Genomic DNA, 19,568 nt, shown 5'->3' with positions numbered 1-19,568 from the left:
ATGGGTGGGTTGCGCTTTGGCGGGTCGGTGTGGACTTGTTGGGCCGAAGGGCCTGTTTCCACACTGTAATGTAATCTAATTTAATGTAATCTAATTTAATGTAATCTAATCTAATCTAACCTTGCTATTTTACTGCCTCCAACGCCATGGGATCTTAAGTAGCTAATGTATGACATCAAAAGCCTTCTGGAAAGCCAAATAAATTATATTCACTGCTTCCCCTTTATTTACACTGCTTGTTACCTCCTCAACGAATTCTAGTAAATTTGTTTTTCCAAGTTGAAAATCCCAGGTTACTCTAAATCTTTCCTCATAGCTCAAATCTTCAAAATGCAATCACCCTCAGTTCTTCTCTACTCAACCTGTGCTTGGATATCTCTACAGCGTATTTGTTGCAGTACAGAGAAGTGCCAAAGTTATAAGAAATAACATGAAAAACCTGGACTTGCAAAAGGAGACATCTGAGATCATTATGGAAATGGAAAATGTAACCTCGAGTGCTAGTTTAACTTAAATTGAGATGTGCTGAAACAAGGACGCTGTTTAATTGAATTTAGAACAGATGCCAGGAACAACAACACAGGTAAAATCTCCATATAGAATTTTTCTAGATAAGTGTTTTAAGACACACTGAATTCCTTCATTATTTGCAATCTTGTAAATGTTGAAATTGAGTAGTTAGTTAATCTGACAGAAAACTAAACATATAAAGATCTAGTCAAATAAATGCAAAATACAGCAGATGCTGGAAATCCAAAATAAAATTAGAAAATGCAGTATCTCTCCCCAGATACTGCCAAGTCTGCTGAATTTCTGCAACATTTAATTTTTTTTAATATACCAAAGAACTAATGTTCTAGCTACTCATTAAGGAAGTTGCTTTACACATTTTAGAAAGAAACAAGACTTATAAACATGATATTGAGCTTTTAATTGCTTTTCAAGTGTTTTTGAAAATAAGCATTTTTGTAGCTTCCTTAAAACCTTGAGGGAAAAGGCATATTGTAAAATACATGTTTTACAATTATTTTAAGCATTCTATATATTAAAAATATTCATACATATAACAAGACTAGTAAATGTTAAAGCTTGCAAATAATTGCAGTGTTTTTATTCCCACTATTCTCTAACCTGCTTTATAGTAACAGATGGCTGCTGTGGAACTGGTTCTACACAAACAGCTTCATGTTTTGAAGATGCCTGAAAGGAAAAGAAAACAAGATCATGTCGCAGTTTTGTTTTGAATGTGTTCAAATTATTCAGGAAATTTATCAAAAGTTTTTCCTAAGTTTAAAGCTCTCAAGCTGAAAGTTTGCACTGCAATATAGTCAATGCACTTACTGAAAATGTTCAGAGAAGATTAACAAGAAAGGCTAGTTGATTGATTGAACAAGAAAATTAATTCTTTGCCTCCTGGGGAAAAAAATGACAGGACCACAGTAAAGGAAGAAACATTTACCTAATTGTCCCTTTTCAAAAACCATGAAGGAAAGTGATTTGTGCAAAGCATCTCAAACTTTGAGACACAAAAAGCTATTTGGTCTTAATGTTGGCACCAGCTCTCCAAGACAGCCATCATGACATAGCCCATTCTTCCTTTTCACTGTAACCCCGCACCCTTAGTTAATTAGAAATAACCTCTAAACTACTCTTAAATACTTAAATGAACCTGCCTCCACCACACTTCCAAGCAGCACATTCCAGACCTGAACTACTCGCTGTGTAAACAAGATTTTTTTCCTTTCACATCACATTTGGCTCCTTTGTAAAGGACTTCAAAATCTATGCCTCTCATTCTTGATCCATTTATGAGTAGGAACATCTTTTCACTATCTACTCTGTCCAGGCTCATCATGAGTTTGAAAACTTCTAGCAATTCCTTCTATTGAATCTTCTCAGCCTTCTCGCTGAAGAAAACAGTTCCAACTTCTTCAATCTATCTTCACAACTAAAAGGTTTATCCAGAACCACTCTTGTAAACTTCTTCTGCATTTCCCCAAATGCATTTATATCCTTGAAGTGTGGTTCCCAAAACTGTAGAACACTCCAGCTGAAATCTGTATACAGGTTCAGCATGATTTCCTTAATCTTATATTCTATGTCTCCATTAATAAAAACCAGATATTGTATGCTTTAACTGTTGTCTCCACCTGCTGATACTTAAACGACTTATGCACTTACATAGCCATGCCTCTCTGCACACCTAGAGTAATTCACTGTTTTAGTGTCTCTCTATGCTCTACCAAAATTAACAGTTAACCTTTCCACACTGAAGTTCACTTGCCACATATCCAACCATTCAACCAACTAGTCAATACTTCTTGAAATTCTACACTGTCCTGTTCACAAAGCTCCCAAATTTTGTAGAGTCTGGAAACACAGAACTTGTCCTCTGTATGCCAAAGTCTAGATCACTAAAATATTAGCAGGAAAAGCCCGAGTCCCAGAAATGACCCTTGAGGAGCTCACTACAAACCTTCCCCCAGCTGGAGGAATATCCATTACTTTCCATTTCCTATCACACAGCCGATATTCTATCTACATTGTTACTGTCCCTTTTAATCCATGAACTTTAACAGTTCTCAAATGTTATGCAGCATTAATTCAAATGCCTTTTGGAACACTGTTTACACATGGATTGCATTAACCTCTGTTTTAACCATGTCACTTAAGTCTATTCTGAATTATTGTCTCTAGCAGTTTCACAACCATCCAAACTAAACTTAACTAACCAGCCTGTAATTGCTGGGGGTTTATCCTTATATTCTTTTTAAGGAAAACAAAACATTTGCAATTCTCCAGACTTTCAGTACATCAAGTCTACAGGCAGCAAACATTATGGCCTCTTACAAAACATTTATATCCTTTCTTAGATAAGGCGGCCAAAATTGCACCATGTATTTGAGACGTGATCTCAAATAATTGTACACTTTCACTCCCCCTTGTCTAAAGCGCTGAAATAAATTGTAAAAAGCTAAGGCCCCAACACAGATTCCATGTAGTTTCATCACATCCTGCCAATCTGACGTAAAAAAAACTTACATATAAGTTTTCAGTCAAGCAGCCAATCTTCTAACCATGCTCACATGTTAACCCAACATCATGAGCTTCTACTTTGTGCAACAATTTTTTGTGGGGCAGATTGTCAAATTTCTTCTGGAAATCAAAATGTCTATCGGCTCTCTTCATCCATGGCACAAGTTATTCCTTCAAAGAATTCCATCAAGTTATTAAATGCCATTTCCCTTTCGGCTTCCCAATAACCTTGAGCTTTCTTTTTTTTTTAAAAAAAGACAAAAATACGTGCCAAGCCAAAACCTCCTCATTTCCCACAACAAACTTCAAATTGGCCTATAGTTTCCTACCTCCTTCAAGGAGAGATACGTGTATGACTTTCCTGTTTGATGGAACCTTTCCTAAATCTATTGACTTTTGGAAAGTTAAAACAAACCAATCTACTATCTCATTAACCACAATTTTTAAGACCCCTTGGATAAAGTCCAACAGGACCCAGGGATTAGTCAGCCCACAGTCTGTATATTTGCTCAATAGAGCTTACTTTGAAATTATCACTAAGGTCCTATTTTCCTTCCTTGTCCTGATTTACAGCTTTACTGGAACTTATTTATATCCTCTAAAGTAGCAATATTTGTTCATTTCATCTGCCATTTCCTTATTACTTACTATTAACTCCTCTCTCACTCTCTAAATGAGCAACACTCAAATAAAAGCAAGTACCTTTGATGCTGGAAATCTGAAATAAAAACAGGACGTGCTAGAGAAACTCAGCAAATCTGGCATCTGTGGAGAGAGAAGCCAAGATAATATTTTGAATCTTATATCTTTGCAACTCATTCATTTTACTTCCTCTATTCCTCTTCAAATACCTGTGGAAACAATTGCTATTGATTTTTTAAGATTTATAGCTAGCTTCTTCATACTAATTTCTTTCACCAGATTATTCAGTCATTATTTGCCATTCTTTATATGCTGTCTAATCATCTCATCTGCCTCTCATGTTTGCACAGTATGCTTTTCTCTTAATTTTAATTCTTCCTTTAACTTCAGATAAGGGTCTCTTGAATTTGTTGTGGCAAGAACATATGTATTTTGAAGTATCACCTTGCTTCTGTACTGACCCATCCTCTAGTCCAGTACCTCATCAAGTTGTTCAGATTTCATGGTCTTACAAAGGTCTTAAACCCATTCTTCTACCTTTGAAGCTAGATATAAATTCAAATCATATTGTGGTAGCTGTAGTTACTCTGATGTTATTTGTCAATCCGGTCACATTACACAATACTAAATTGAGCAAAACAGTTATCTGGTTAGTGCCAAAACATTTTTTGAAGTATTGAAACTCATCTAGACTACCAATGTCAATCTGATTTTACCAGTTTACAGGTATTGCAAAACCAGCCATGATTACTGCCGTTCCTCTAAAACCTCATATCTACTTTTGTATACTGTGCTAAAGAACTGTAGACATCTAGTGACTTCTTTCTCCTACTACTCATCTCTAACCAAACTGATCCCACATCCTGGTCTCCTGAACCAATGTCATCTAACTCATGCACAAACGTATTATTTGTTAAACATTGTTAATTCTCCAACTTTATGTAGCTTCCTATTCTTGAACATCAAATACTCCCAAACATTCTGTACCTAGTTCTTATAATGAAGTGAGTTTCAGTTATTGATCAGAGTGGTGCTGGAAAAGCACAGCAGGTCAGGCAGCATCCGGGGAGCAGGAAAATCGACATTTTGGGCAAAAGCCCTTCATCAGCCTCGGATGCTGCCTGATCTGCTGTGCTTTTCCAGCACCACTGATCTAAACTCTGGTTTCCAGCATCTGTAGTCCTCACTTTTGCCTAGTTGAGTTTCAGTAATGGCTCTCGTGTTTTACTTAATTGTGACTAATGTTTCTTATGAATGCTGCACGTATATAGATACAGAACCTTTAGTTTTCAGTTTTGTAGGATCTAGTCTTGACCTTTGGTGTAGATATTTTTAACATGTTATGCATGTCTGAGGCAGATGGGACTTGAACTCAGGACATTACCTTGGTGCTATAGGACCCTCCCCGACTTCAGTGTATTCTTGGGTTTGTTCTGTCCCTTCCTGTTGATCAAACCTAAATTTTCTATATTGCTATTATTTAGTTCTCAGCCTTGAATCTACTGCTTTATTCACTGGAGAAGGAATACAAGTGTATGTCCAAATCAAGATGTTGCAGGACGCAAGGACAATTTGGAGGTACAATGATCTGCTGTTCTTCTCCTAGTTGGTAAAGTTGCGTGTTTGGAAGGTGTATATAGTTTGAGAAATGGCATTAACTGCTGCCACCATACACCAACGGTGAAATGTGAATGTTTAAGAAATGTGGATGGGGCACTGATCAAGTGCACTGCTTCATCTCGGATGGTATAGAGCTTCAAACAAGTTGTTGGCACACTCATCCAGACAAGTGGATGGTATAATCCTGACTTATACCTTGAATAAGTTTGAGTGTAAGGAGACAAGTTACTCACTGTAGAATACCCAGCCTCTGAGCTGCTTTTGCAGCATTTATATGGCTAGCTCAATTCAGTTTTCAGTTAATTGTAACCCCAGGATGCTGGTGGGGATTTCAGCAATAGCAATGCCATTAAATATGATGGGGACATGATTAGATCGGAAATATCATTGCCACGAACGTGTGTAATATGTACGATACTTGTCACTTGTCAGTTAAAGCCTGATATGCTGTCCAGGTTAAGCAAGTATCAGCATTGTTTCAGTGGGACTGTACACTAAGCATCAGCAGTTAAATTCGAGAGATAACACACCTGAAGATAATTATGCTCGCGACAGAGCACTGAGGACTTCCTGCAACAATGCCCTGGAAGTTAGATGATCGTTAAATATAGAACTTAGGGCCAAAAGTTATCAAAGGGTATGAAGAGAAAGTGGGTATAGGATATGGAGTTGGATGATCAGCCATGATCATTTTGAATGGCAGAGAAAGCTTGAAGGGTCAAATTGCCTATTCCTGCTCCTTATTTAACATAAGCATGGCTATTGTTAGAGGACACAGCAACAAAGATAATGTGATCCAGCAAGTGAACTTGTCAATTCTGTTGATTTTAATTGTACTAGGTTTCCTGATGCCACACTTTGTCAAATGCCACATTATCATCAAGAGGCATGCAAACCTCATATCTGGCCAACTTGGGGAAAAGTTGCAATCAAGTTGGAGCAGAGTGGTCCTGGCGAAAACCAAATTAAACATAGTTACAACTCACTGAGGGAGCATTTGGAAATGAAGTCCTGCTATTGTCAGAGTCATCAGAAAAGTAAAAGATATGCAAAATTTCCTAATTTACCCAATGTTTGACCCCAGGTTGATAGAAAGCATGGACCAGATTTCTATAGCGAACAAGAATAACTATATATTACAAGTAATTAAACTCAAGCCAATTAAAACTCTAATTATTTTATAAACTCTCTTTCATTCATAGGTTATTGGACAGAGGGGGAAAAAAACTGGAAAGACACTTCAGAAACATCTCTCTCCAGGTTCTGTCATTGAGATGGCCTTTAGAACATTTCTGCTGGTCAGCAGATTGCTTCAGTCATCTTTCTGCAGATACTTCCACTGGTTGGAAAGAGACACAAGGTGGTTGGTTCACTTAAAAAAAAGTGAAAATTCACAGCTTACAACTGTTGCAGGGAAGGTAAACTAGTTTTCAAATTTAAATTTAGCTTTGACTGTAGAGACCAGATAGATTGTTCCTGAACTGCGGAAGAACTGAACAGCTCTTTCTAACTTGCAAAACCTCCAAGCTGCTTAGTTATCAAAGAACCAATCACACAATTGTTGGAAAGCAAAAGGACTCTCGTTGATAACTGGTCTCTAGTCCAATCAGCTTCTTATTGACAACAAAAGCTGCATCTGTACACTGTCAGCTCAAAATCATCTATAACTCAAACTTCAGTGGTGGCTGGTTGAAACAGTTGTTTACATGTTGTTTAACATGGGTGCACTTGCTTTCAAAACATACAGCAGGCTTTAAAATAGCTCTTCATTTCAGTCCACAGTTTATAAACAAAATGAACACACACACAATCCTTACACATCACTTAGCTGGTTAATGCTAAGTAAACACCTCTTGACTGCAGTGTTGACAGAAAGCTAATGATTTAGAATACACCATTAGTGTGCTGTAATTGACTGGATTGAATTGTGTTCCTATATGTACCAGAAAAACCAGAGCATTTTCTATGTTGTTGGGTAGATGGTGGCATTGTAGCTGATCTGGAAGAGCGCAGTTAAAGCTGCAGCTAGTTTGAAGCACAAGTCTTCAGTTGGGCTTTTGCTGAAGCCCAAACACTTTAGCAAAGTGAACGTACAAGCTGCTATGGGAACATCTGAAGAAAGTAAAGGCGTTCTCTTCCCGGTCTGACCAATAGCTAGTCCTCAACTAATATTACTGAAATAGTAAAGAGATAAAACACTTTGGGCACCCCTCGTGTCACAGTAGGTGCCGCAGCAAAATGGGGTTGAATGTCTAGATTTCACTTCAATCGAAACGATTAACTGGAAAAAAGCATAACTGGAAAGTAGAGCAAACATTAGCAAACAACAGGGAAAAAAAGTAACTAACTTGGGCATTTCATTATTAATTCTGATTTCTAATTAAATCAAAAGATAAAAATGACATACATTTTTCTTTCCCAACAAAAGATTTTACCAGGTTTCTTGTTAACTAGAATTTATGACCGTATCAACTTATATTTCACGCAGACAGCACCACTAGGATTTTTTTAAAAATCAGTAAACTTGAAACTATTACAAATCCCTGAAAGTGAACAAACCTGAGTCAGTTTGGTCCTGAAACACTGGATTTCACCATCCTCCGAATGAGCAAATAAAAACATTGGCATATCCTGGTTACCATCTTGTAAGTAGCCTTCAACCTCTACCTTCCTTTTCAATGTCGAGTTCCAGTGATTTTTTACAGCATTGTCTGTTCTGTAATTTGAAATAAGTGCCATTACTCAGAGTTGCTGTATTAAATTAAAAAGTCAGGAATTCTTAAAACCTTATCAAAACTGTCAAGTTATGGCAGACCTCAAGTTATGTAAATACAACATGCGTAAGGAACAGGAGTAGACCATTCAGCCCCTCAAGCCTGTTCCACCATTCAATAAGATCATGGCTGAACTGCTTGTATACTCAAATTTACATTTCTGTCTAGTATGACAACTCCTCACCCCATTAAGAAGAATCTACCCCTGGATTTAAAAAAAAATCAAGGACTCTGGTCCCACCACTTTAACTCTGCAATCTCATGCAAGTCCCAGTCACTCTTATGGCAATAGCAAGGCAGTAATCTATCAGGAGAATGACAGAGTAATTTATGAACCAATTATTCTGTAATTAAAATTTTGTTACAAGAGCATGTAGCCACTCTCTCAAACCTAGAATGGAGTAGTACAGCATGGTTTAAGCTTCTTGGGTTCCACAGAACAAACACTCAAAATTCAGTGTGTTTTTTTACTATTTTACAGCATAAGGACATCATTAACTAAGATAGCAATTATTACATATCCTTAATTATTTGAGATGATGGTCGTGAGCCATCTTCTTGAAGATCGTAGTCCATGTGGTGCAGGTACACCCACATTTCTGTTATGGAGGGAAAGGATGCTAAGCCAGTTACAGTAAAAGGTAATACATTCTAGAGTTAGGATGGTGTGTGACTTGGAGGGAACTTGTAGATGGTCGAGTTCCCATGCATCTGCTGCCATCTTTGAAAGGTGCAGGAAGCAGCTGGCAAATTGCTGATAAACTGCAAGACATTAATAGCTAGAGTTTCAGTGACAACGATGCCATTGACTATCAAGGGAACAAAGCTTCGATTTATTTTTCTTGCTGGAGGTGGTCACTGCCTGGTACAGGCGTGGTGCAAATTTTACTAAATACCATTTCACCCTAACCCTCAATGTTATCCAGATCTTTTTGCATATGAAGCAGGGGATTGCCTCAGTATCAAAGGAGTTACAAATGGTACTGACATTGAGCAATCATCCTCACTTCTGACCACACAAATGCAAAGAAGGTCATTGATGAAGCAGCTGAAGATGGTTGGTCCCAGGACATTACCTGGAACAACTTCTGAGGGAATATCCTGAAAATTGGCCTCAACATCCAACTTATCTTCCTTAGTGCTAAGTACGACTGCAACGAGTGGAGCATTTTCCTCCAGACTTCCATCAATCAGTTTTGCTAGGGCTTCTCACTTCTACTCAGGCAAATGCTATCTTGGTATCAAGTGCAAACACATTAGTCTTCCTTCTGGAGTTCAGTTCAATCGATGCATGCTGGGACCAAGATCGTAATGAAGTCAGAAGCCAATGGCAACACTGAGCAGGTTATTGCTGTTTGGTGGCACCACTGATGGTGCTCCCATCACTTTGCATATCAAGGTGCTTAATGGGTCGAAAAGTTGAATTATGTCGACAAGTTAGAATTGGGGCAATCTTCTATACTATCTGGCAGTATTATTTAAACTTGAACAGCTTGGATAGAGCACTACATTTCTGGAGCATAAGTCTACTATATTATAGCCAGAAAGTTGTCAGGGTCTGTAACTTTTGCAACATACAGTGCCTTCAGACATGTCTTAATATCATATGGGATGAATCAAATTGGCGATCATGCTGGAGACCTCAGGTGGAGGCAGAGATGGATAACCCAATCAGCACTTCTGCATTATCATTTGCACTAACAATATATGAACTCATTAATTTAATCTGGACAAAATAATGTTGATGTATCATCATTTCCTCTTTCTTTCTCCAATGCATCCTATAGGGCAGAACAGCGACTCAGTGGTAAGCACTGCTGCCTCACAGCACCATGGACTTGGTTCAACTCCCACCTTGGGCAACTATGTCAAATTTGCCCATTTTCCCAGTGTCTGCATGGGTACCTCCCGTGGTCCAAAGATGTGCAGGTTATGTGGATTGGCCATGCAAAGTTGCCCATGTAGTGTACAGGGATGTATTGGCTAAGTGGGTTAGCCATGGTAAATATGGTGTTATAGGGTGTCTTGCCCTCCGTTGTATTTTATGTTTTGGCTCAATTTCTTCCAATAGTCCCACTTTCCCTTTTTTTAAAACTTCATCCACTGAAAAATAATACTTTCACAGCAGATGGAAAGCTAGCAATCAATCTTACTTTATGAAAAATTTATTCATCCGCATAACCATTATAGCATGTAGAACTTAGATTATAATACAAACAGCAACCAACTGAAACTGTGCAAGAACAGTTTTGTAGCAATGCAAGTATCCATTGGCTGGATCATTCAGCTCCTACTAATTTTTAATCCAGCAGAAAACAAGCCAAAAGAAATGTTAATTCCTAGCACACTGGTGACAAAAGCCAATGGAACACTTGCCTCCCTGGTAGCAGTTTTGCAATCTCTGCCCAGCGGTTACCAAGGACCTTGTGTGCTTCATAAATAATCTTGTCCTCCTCTTTAGTCCAAGATGACTTCTTAACCTCAGGGTTGAGATGATTGTGCCAGCGCTCACGGCACTGTTTGCCAAGTCTACCTTTTAGATGTCTTGCAATCAATGACCAACGTTTTGGCCCATGTTTCTGAACTAATTCAATTACCTAAAATGAAACAATAGGAATCAAAGATCAGTTCATTCACCCTGCTCTATGTTTAAATGTACTAACTTAATAGATTTGTACATTTCTTTCAAATTTTCCTACACATGCAACCTGATCTCAGCTCTCAACCAACATTGCTGTACCTATCTGCAGCAATAAGGGAAAAAAGCCAGGTGATTTCATTCAACCTTTCCACTCCTCATCCTAATTAGGTAGGCACATAAACCATGACTCAGTACCTTTCATCGTTTGCTGAAGTAAAATATGGTGACTTGCACCATAAAAGGAATCAGTTATAAATCAAAAACATCAATGCCAGTGACATGCTGCACGTTGCAGAACTAGTAACCTGTTGTGGTTGTGGGTATGTTCGCCAAGTTGGGAAGTTGATTTACAGACATTTTCTCCCGTCTAGGTGAAGTTTTCAGTGCTTTGGAGCTTCTTATGAAGTGCTGCTGTACAGTGTCTTCTGGAATTTATCTGGTTCAGTTTTGCTGCTTCTGGTTGTCGGTTCCAATTGTTCCTTGTAGTGACCGGCGTATTGGGTCTAGGTCTATGTGCTTGTTGATGGAGTCCATGGCTGAGTGCCATGCTTCTAGAAATTCTCTGGCTGTCCTATGTTTAGCTTGTCCTAGGATCGTTGAGTTATCCCAGTAGAATTTGTGGTCCTTGTCATCTGTATGTATGGTTACTAGGGACAGCTGGTCGTGGCGCTTAGTGGCTAGTTGCTGTTTGTGGATGAGGATCGCTAGCTATCTGTCTGTTTGCCCGATATAGTGTTTTGTGCAGTCTTTGCATGGAATCTTGTAAATTAAGTTTGTCTTGCACATGATGGGCAGGGAGTCTTTTATTCTGGTGAGCTGTTGTCTGAGCGTGGCTTTTGGTTTATGGGCTGTCATGAACCTCAGTGGTGGAGAAGTCTGCTTAATGAGTTAGGTGGTGGCAGATCCTTGTAACATTGTCTGTCTGTTAGGCATCCACAGATGAAGTTGCGGGGTTATCTGTTCTGTGGCCAGCAGCGAACAATCAGAATGATGTGTTGCCTCTCTGGTGCCAGGATCAAGGATGTCTCAAGAAGGTGCAGAATGTTCTCAAGGGGGAAGAGGGCCCAGCAGGAGGTTCACTGTACACATTGGAACCAATGACATAGGAAGGGAAAAGGATGAGATTCTGTAAGGAGAATAGTGTGTGTTAGGCAAGAATTTAAAAAGGAGGTCCTCAAGAGTAATAACATCTGGATTACTCCCAGTGCTACAAGCTAGTGAGGGCAGGAATAGGAGGATAGAGCAGATGAATGCATGGCTGAGGAGCTGGTGTATGGCAGAAGAATTCACATTTTTGGATCATTAGAATCGCTTCTGGCGTAGAAGTGACCTTTACAAGAAAGACAGATTGCATCTGAATTGGAAGGGGACCAATACCCTGGCAGGGAGATTTGCTAGAGCTGCTCGGGAAGATTTCACCTAGTAAGGTGGGGGGACCCAGGGAGATAGGGAGGAAAGATCAATCCAAGACTAGTACAGTTGAGAAAAGGAGTCAGTCAGGGCAGGCACGGACAAAGCAGAGAACAAAGGTAGGACTGATAAATTAAACTGCATTTATTTCAATGCAAGAGGCCTAACAGGGAAGGCACATGAACTCAGGGCATGATTAGGAACATGGGGCTGGGATATCACAGCAATTACAGAAACTTGGCTCAGGAATGGACAGGACTGGCAGTTTAAATGTTCCAGGATACATATGTTAAAGGAAGGACAAAAAAGGAGGCGAGAGAGGAGGGGGAGTGACATTTCTGATAAGGGATTACAGCTGTACTGGAAGAAGGATATTCCTGGAAAAACATCCAGGCAAGTTATTTGGGTGGAACTGAGAAATAAGAAAGGGATGATCACCTTATTGGAATTGTATTGTAGACCATCTAATAGTCAGAGGGAAATTGAGTAACAAGTTTGTAAGGAGATCTCAGATATCTGTTAAGAATAATAGGGTGGTTATGATAGGGGATTTTAACTTTCCAAACAGAACACTATGGCCGTCCCAATCTAAGAGTTGGGATAAAAGAAAAATTTGTTAAGTGTGTACAAGTAAGTTTTCTGATTCAGTATGTGGATGTGCTTACGAGAGAAGGTGCAAAACCTGACCTACTCTTGGGAAATAAGGCAGGGCAGTTGACTGAGTTTTCAGTGGGGGAGCACTTTGGGGCCAGCGACCATGATTCTATTAGTTTTAAAATAGTGATGGGAAAGGATAGACCAGATCTAAAAGTTGAAGTTCTAAATTGGAGAAAGGTCAATTTTGACGGTATTAGGCAAGAACTTTCAAAAGCTGACTGGGATCGGATGTTTGCAGGTAAAGGGGCAGCTAGAAAAAGTCCACAGAAAATATATTCCTGTTAGGGTGAAAGGAAAGGCAAGTAGGGAATGTTGGATGACTAAAGAAACTGAGGGTTTGGTGAAGGAAAAGGTGGAAGCATATGTCAGGTATAGACAGGATAGATCAAGTGAACCCTTAGAAGAGTATAAAGGCAGCAGTATACTTAAGAGGGAAATCAGGAGGGCAAAAATGGGACATGAGATAGCTTTGGCAAATAGAGTTAAGGAAAATTCAAAAGGGTTCTTACAAATACATTAAGGACAAAAGGATAACTAGGGGGAGAATGGGATCCCTTAAAGATCAGCAAGGTGGCCTTTGGGTGGAGCCACAGGAAATACTAAACGAATATTTTGCATCAGGGTTTACAGTGGAAAAGGACATGGAAGATATAGAATGTAGGGAAATAGATGGTGATATCTTGAAAAATGTCCATATTACAGAGGAGCAAATGCTGGATGTCGTGAAACACAAAGAAATGGATAAATCCTCAGGACCTCATCAGTGTATCCTCGAATTTTGTGGGAAACTAGGGAAGTGATTACTGGGCCCCTTGCTGAGATATTTGTATCATCGATAGTCACAGGTGAATTGCCAGAAGATTGGAGGTTGACTAACGTGATGCCACTATTTAAGAAAGGTGATAAGGCCAAGTCACGGAACTACGAACCGGTGAGCCTGATGTCAGTGGTGGGCAAGTTGGTGGAGGGAATCCTGAGGAACAGGATGTACTTGCATTTGGAAAGGCAAGGATTGATTAGGGATAGTCAACATGGCTTTGTGGATGGGAAATCATGTCTCAAATTTGATTTAGTTTTTTGAGTAAGTAATAAAGAGGATTGATGAGGGCAAATGGACTTCAGTAAGGCATTTGACAAGGTTCCCCATAGGAGACTGGTTAGCAAGGTTAGAACTCATGGAATACAGGGAGAAGTAACCATTTGGATACAGAAATGGCTCAAAGGATAGAAGATAGAGGGTGGTGGTGGAGGGCTGTTTTTCAGACAGGAGGCCTGTGACCAGTGGAGTGCCACAAGGATTGGTGCTGGGTCCACTTCTCTTCGTCATTTATATAAATGATTTGGATGTGAGCATGAGAGGTGTAGTTAGTAAGTTTGCAGATTACACCAAAATTGGAGGTGTAGTGGAAAGCGAAGAAGGTTACCTCAGATTACAATGGGATCTTGATCAGATGGGCCAATAAGCTGAGAAGTGGCAGAAGAGTTTAGTTTAGATAAATGCGAGGTGCTGCATTTTGGGAAAGCAAATCTTAGTAGGACTTATACACTTAATGGTAAGATACTAGGGAGTGTTGCTGAACAAAGAGACCTTGGAGTGCAGGTTCATAGCTCCTTGAAAGTGGAGTCGCAGGTAGATAGAATAGTGAAGGCATTTGGTACGCTTTCCTTGACTGGTCAGAGCATGGGAGTACAGGAGTTGGGAGGTCATGTTGCGGCTATACAGGACATTGATTTTGCTGCTTTTAGAATACTGCATGCACTTCTGGTCTCCTTCCTATTGGAAGGATGTTGTGAAACTTGAAAAGGGTTCAGAAAAGATTTACAAGAGTATTGGCAGGATTGGAGGATTTGAGCTATAGGGACAGGCTGAATAGACGGAGGCGGTTTTCCCTGGAGCGCTGGAGGCTGAGAGGTTACTTTATAGAGGTTTATGAAATCATGAGATGTATGAATAGGATAAATATACAAGGTCTTTTCCCTGGGTTGTGGGGAATCCAGAACTAGAGGGCATAGGTTTAGGATGAGAGGGGAAAGATATAAAAGAGACCAGAGGGGCAACTTTTCCACACAGAGGAATGAGCTGCCAGAGGATGTAGCAGAGGCTGGTATAATTGCAACATTTAAAAGGCATCTGGATGGGTATATGAATAGGAGGGGTTGAAAGGGATATGGGCTGGGTGCTGGCAGGTGGGACTAGATTGAGTTGGGCTATCAGGTCAGCATGGACGAGCTTGCTCGAAAGGTCCGTTTCCATGCTGTACATCTCTATGACTCTAGGACATCCAGGAATGGGGGTTGATTGTTGGTTTCCTCCTGTCTTGTAAATCTAATCCTTGTGAGTGTGGTGCTGACAATCCAGTGTTCTCAATTTCTGTTCTCTTAAATGATAACAAAAGTGTCATCTACATATCTGATCCAGAGTTTGGGTTGGATTTGTGGTAGGGCTGTTTGTTCCAATCTTTGCATCACTGCTTCTGCTATGATGAGTGAGCCCATAGGGTGTTCCATTGATCTGTTGATCAGTTTGGTTGTTGAATGTGAAGTGTATCGTCAAGCACGGGTCTCGTAGTTTGAGCATACAGTCCTTGTTGGTAGGTTCCCTGTCGTGTTGTCTGTTCTGCTTGTGCAGGAGGTTGGCTATTGTCTCTCTGGCTCGAATTTTGTCAATTGAAGTGAACAGTGTCATTACATCAAATGAGAGCATTGCTTCATCCTTGTCAATGCTTGTGTTGTCCAGGAATTCTTGTGATGATTGTATGGAGTGTTTGGATCCACTAATAAGAGGTTGTAGCTTTTGTTTGAATTCTTTTTCAAGTTTATGTGATGGCATTCCTGGGAGTGCCACAATGGGTCGAAGTGGAGTGTTTGGTTTGGGTACTTTGGGTAATCTGTAAAACCTTCGGGTGTTGTTGCTTTTTCTTTTCATCCTTTGTCGGTCAAGCCTGTTATTAGTCTGTTTTTTTGAAGGTTCCATAGTGTGTTGTTTATTCTATCGGTTAGCTATGGTGTGGGGTCACACTCCCTGTGTAGGTATGTGTTGGTATCTCTAAGTAGTTTATCTGCTTTCTGAATATATTCAGTCTTGTCCATGATAAGCATCATTCTGCCCTTGTCCACTGGTACTATGATTATGTTGTTATCATTTTTGAGAGTTCTTAGGGCTTTTCTCTTTGATGTTAAGATTGCTGGTTTGTCTTTTTTTTAAAGTTAGGATACAATAGTTTGTCAGACTGTTTGTCTGACTCTTTGGTTAGTCTGTTAGTTTGGAGTATACATTCTAGTGCAACTAGGTAGTCTGTTGTTTTTGCATCCCAGGGGTTGTAGTTGAATCCCTTGGTAGTATGGCTTTTTCGGTTTCTGTAAGCTGTTGGAGAGGTTTGCAAACCAGGTATGTGTTATGTGGTCTTCTCTGCTGTTGGTTAGCTTAGTCACTTTGTCTTGTAGTGCCGTTCTCTTTCTGTATGTTGTTCTGTTCTGTCTTATGGTGATGGCCTGTTCAATTGTCACAGTCCACTCCTGATTGGCTGTTTTTGAAATTAACAATTTTGTGGCACGCAAAATCTTTTCTGTACCTGTATAGTCTGTTGTGTGCATCATAATCATAACCTGGATCATCCTGAGGCCATTTTTGTCTGACTACTTCCCTGGCTTGTGGTTGTTGATTGATGGTGTATACCTGACATGGGGTGGTAGTATTTGATTCTTGCAGCACCCAAGTAGGAATCACAGTTGTTTGTAGGTAGCGCTTAGGCAGTTGGCACATTTCCTTGCTTGTCTTATTGTCTCTTGCCCATAGATTTTCAAGGTTTGTGTAAAGGTTTGTAGTTTGGATGCAGATTGTCGTGGTTGTGGGTATGTTTGCCAAGCTGGAAAGTTGCTTTGCAGATGTTTCATTCCTGTCTAGGTGACATTCAGTTCTTTGAAGCCTCCTGTGAAGTGCTGCTATATGGCCTTCTGCAATTTATTTGGTTCAGCTGCTGCTGCTTCTGGCTGCCAGTTCTGGTTGCTCGTTGAAGTGGCCGGTAAATTAGGTGTAGGTCAATGTGCTTGTTGATGGAGGCCGTGGCAGAGTGCCATGCTCCTAGAAATTCTCTGGCTGTCCTATCATAATTGTGTTGTCCTAGTTGAATTTGAGGTCCTTACCATCTGTGTGTATGGCTACTAGGAACAGCTGGTCACTAGCCACGCTATCTTAAATAAAAAATGTTGTCTTGGAACTGACAGCCAGACTTCTCTGACCATTCAAGTTCATGACAGCCCATAAACCAACAGCCACGCTCAGACAACAACTCAACAGAATAGAAGACTCCATACCCATCATGTGCAAGACAAATGTAATTTACAAGTTTCCATGCAAAGATTGTAACGAAACACTATATTGGGAAAACAGGCACAACAACAAGCAATCCTCATCCAAACACCAACTAGCCACTAAATGCCATGACCAGCTGTTCCTTGTAACCATACACGCAGATGACAAGGACCACAAATTCAACTAGTCCTATGATAATTGTATTATCCAAGCTGAACATAGGACAGCCAAAGAATTTCCAGAAGCATGGCACTCGGCCACGGACTCCATCTATAAGCACGTTGACCAAGACCCAATATACCAGCCACTATAACGAACAACTGGAACCAACAACCAGAAACAGAACCAAATAAATTCCAGAAGAGACAGTACAGCAGTGCTTCACAGGAGGCTCCAAAGCACTGAAGACATCACCTAAACAGGGAATGAAACGTCTGCAAATCAACTTCCCAGCTTGGCGAACATACGCACAGCCACAACTAGCACCAGAGCTATAAATCTTTGACAAACTTTGAACTAGTAACCTGTTTAGAATATGGCATTTTAAACATGTTAGCTAGAGATATAAAGAAATCAGGATCAAGCTTATGGTGAAAAAATCATGTTAACCAACTTACTGGATTTTGGTGAAGGAGTAATCTTCACTGTGGGTAAAGGGAAGCCTAAAGACACATTGTACTTGGATTTCCAGGAGGCATTTGACAAGCTGCCACATAAAAGGTGGCGAAGTAGGAGCTCATGGTGTATTGGCAACATACAAGCATGGATAGAAAGTTGATTGGCTTGCATAAAATTGTACACAAGTGGGTTCTTGCCCAAATGGTAGGATGTGACAAATCCTGCAGGGAGTCAGTGCTGGGGCCTCACCTTCTTACAATTTATATCAACGAGTTTGATGAGAAGAGAGAGTGAAAGCATGGTAATTAAATCTACTAATGATACAAAAATAGGAGAACGTATGCTGCGAAGTGACCATAAGAATGCAAATGCATATAAATAGGTAAAAATCTAGAAAGTGGAGGTTTTGATTTTGAAAAGTGCATTACTTAACAGAACAGTTGCAAAGGTCCAAGGTTCAGGGGCATCTAGGTATTCTAGTGCACAAGTCACAAAAGCTTAGCATGCAGGTACCTCAAACAATACTATCCTTCATAATGACAGGAATTGAGTATAAAGTAAGGATATTATGCTTCAGTTATAGAAGACAAAGTTGAGGCCACACCTTGAATACTGTTTGTAGTTCTGGTCTCCTTACTTCCATCCACCACACCCCCTAGCCTTTGCCAATTTCTCATTGCCTCTAACTGCTGCTCCAAGTGATTTATATGATCTGATAGGATTCACAACCAAAGACACTTCCTGCAGGCATAATCATCAGTAACATGGAAACTCTCTCTAAATGGGTTGGAGGTGATTCTGAGGAGGCTTACCACTAATTAGTGAGTTGTCTTCTGAGGAGTGGCTAGGTTTTATTTTCACTGGAGTTTAGGAGAATAAGAGAATAACTTGACTGAGGTATGCAAGATTCTGAATGGTTTTGACAAGTTGGATATGGAAAGGATATTTCACCTGATGAGCAAACCAAGATCCAGGGGATACACTTTTAGGAGAAACAAAGAAACAATTCCTGAGGATTGAGACTTTTGAAACTCTGCCTCAAAATGGTGTCATTGTTTTTGTACAAGTGCAGGCAAAGATTAGAAAAAATAGACAAGGGAATTAAAAGTTATCAAGGGTTGATAGGAATGTAGAATGCTAAATACAAATAGCTCCAGTCATTCAGGCTCAAGGGTCAAAATGTCCTACTTCAACTCCTATTTCATACGTTCCTAGATTCATGGTACCGATAAAAAGTTTGCAACTTCATCCATTTTCACACTTCTACCTTCTGATCTTCTTCCTTTGTCCACGGTCCTTTCACAAGCTCTGGATTCAGAACCTTCAGCCATCGGTGTTGGCACTGAAGATCAGTTCGGTTCTGTAACAAAGTCAAATTATAACAAATACAAAACAAAAAAAAATTACACACGAGACAGGATGTTCAGCTTCATTCACTCCAAGGTGACTTCTGGTAAAATTCAAGATTCCATCCTGGTTTCTTCCTATTCCCATTCATTTGTTACCTCTCAGCAGTATTATCAATTTTTTAAAAAGAGCCAGTTCCTACATGTACAAGGATAGCATTCCACTATGCATCTCTCCCAGACATTCAATCAACCTGATTGGTGACTGCAATATAATGTAATATAGGATTATAGTAAAGTTTGAACATGTTGGGGTTTATGTAGAGTGGACTTGGGGAGAAAGTGAGGAAAGCATTGCAAAAGTCAAAACCTGAAAGTAACAAAAGAATGGGTAAACGTTTCTGCACCATTATGAAGACAGACCAAAAGAGACAGCTGATTTTAGGAGGTAAGCAAGCAATTTTGGCAAGATCAGGAATGGGGCTGGAAGTTCAGTGTATGTTGACCAGGAT

At 39.9% G+C, this 19,568-nt stretch overlaps 1 protein-coding gene across 2 annotated transcripts in view; it reads right to left on the bottom strand.

The window, feature by feature from the left end:
• The window catches only part of mybl2b (MYB proto-oncogene like 2b), a 50,294-nt gene that overhangs the window by 16,441 nt on the left and 14,285 nt on the right, over nucleotides 1-19,568 (bottom strand). For both annotated transcript variants that reach the window (XM_043710663.2, XM_043710665.2), the window contains exons 4-7: nucleotides 18,978-19,070; nucleotides 10,449-10,669; nucleotides 7,858-8,014; nucleotides 1,132-1,200 (exon numbers count right to left, since the gene is read on the bottom strand). In XM_043710663.2, the coding sequence (XP_043566598.1) occupies nucleotides 1,132-1,200; nucleotides 7,858-8,014; nucleotides 10,449-10,669; nucleotides 18,978-19,070 (540 nt within the window). The remainder of the gene's footprint in view (nucleotides 1-1,131; nucleotides 1,201-7,857; nucleotides 8,015-10,448; nucleotides 10,670-18,977; nucleotides 19,071-19,568) is intronic.

This window comes from Chiloscyllium plagiosum, unplaced genomic scaffold (genome assembly GCF_037043375.1).
Source record: "Chiloscyllium plagiosum isolate Xiang-an unplaced genomic scaffold, Cpla_swu_hap1 HiC_scaffold_15, whole genome shotgun sequence".
NCBI lineage: Eukaryota > Metazoa > Chordata > Chondrichthyes > Orectolobiformes > Hemiscylliidae > Chiloscyllium > Chiloscyllium plagiosum.
The sequence above is the reverse complement of the archived record's forward strand: the minus strand, read 5'-3'. Positions and strand labels throughout refer to the sequence as shown.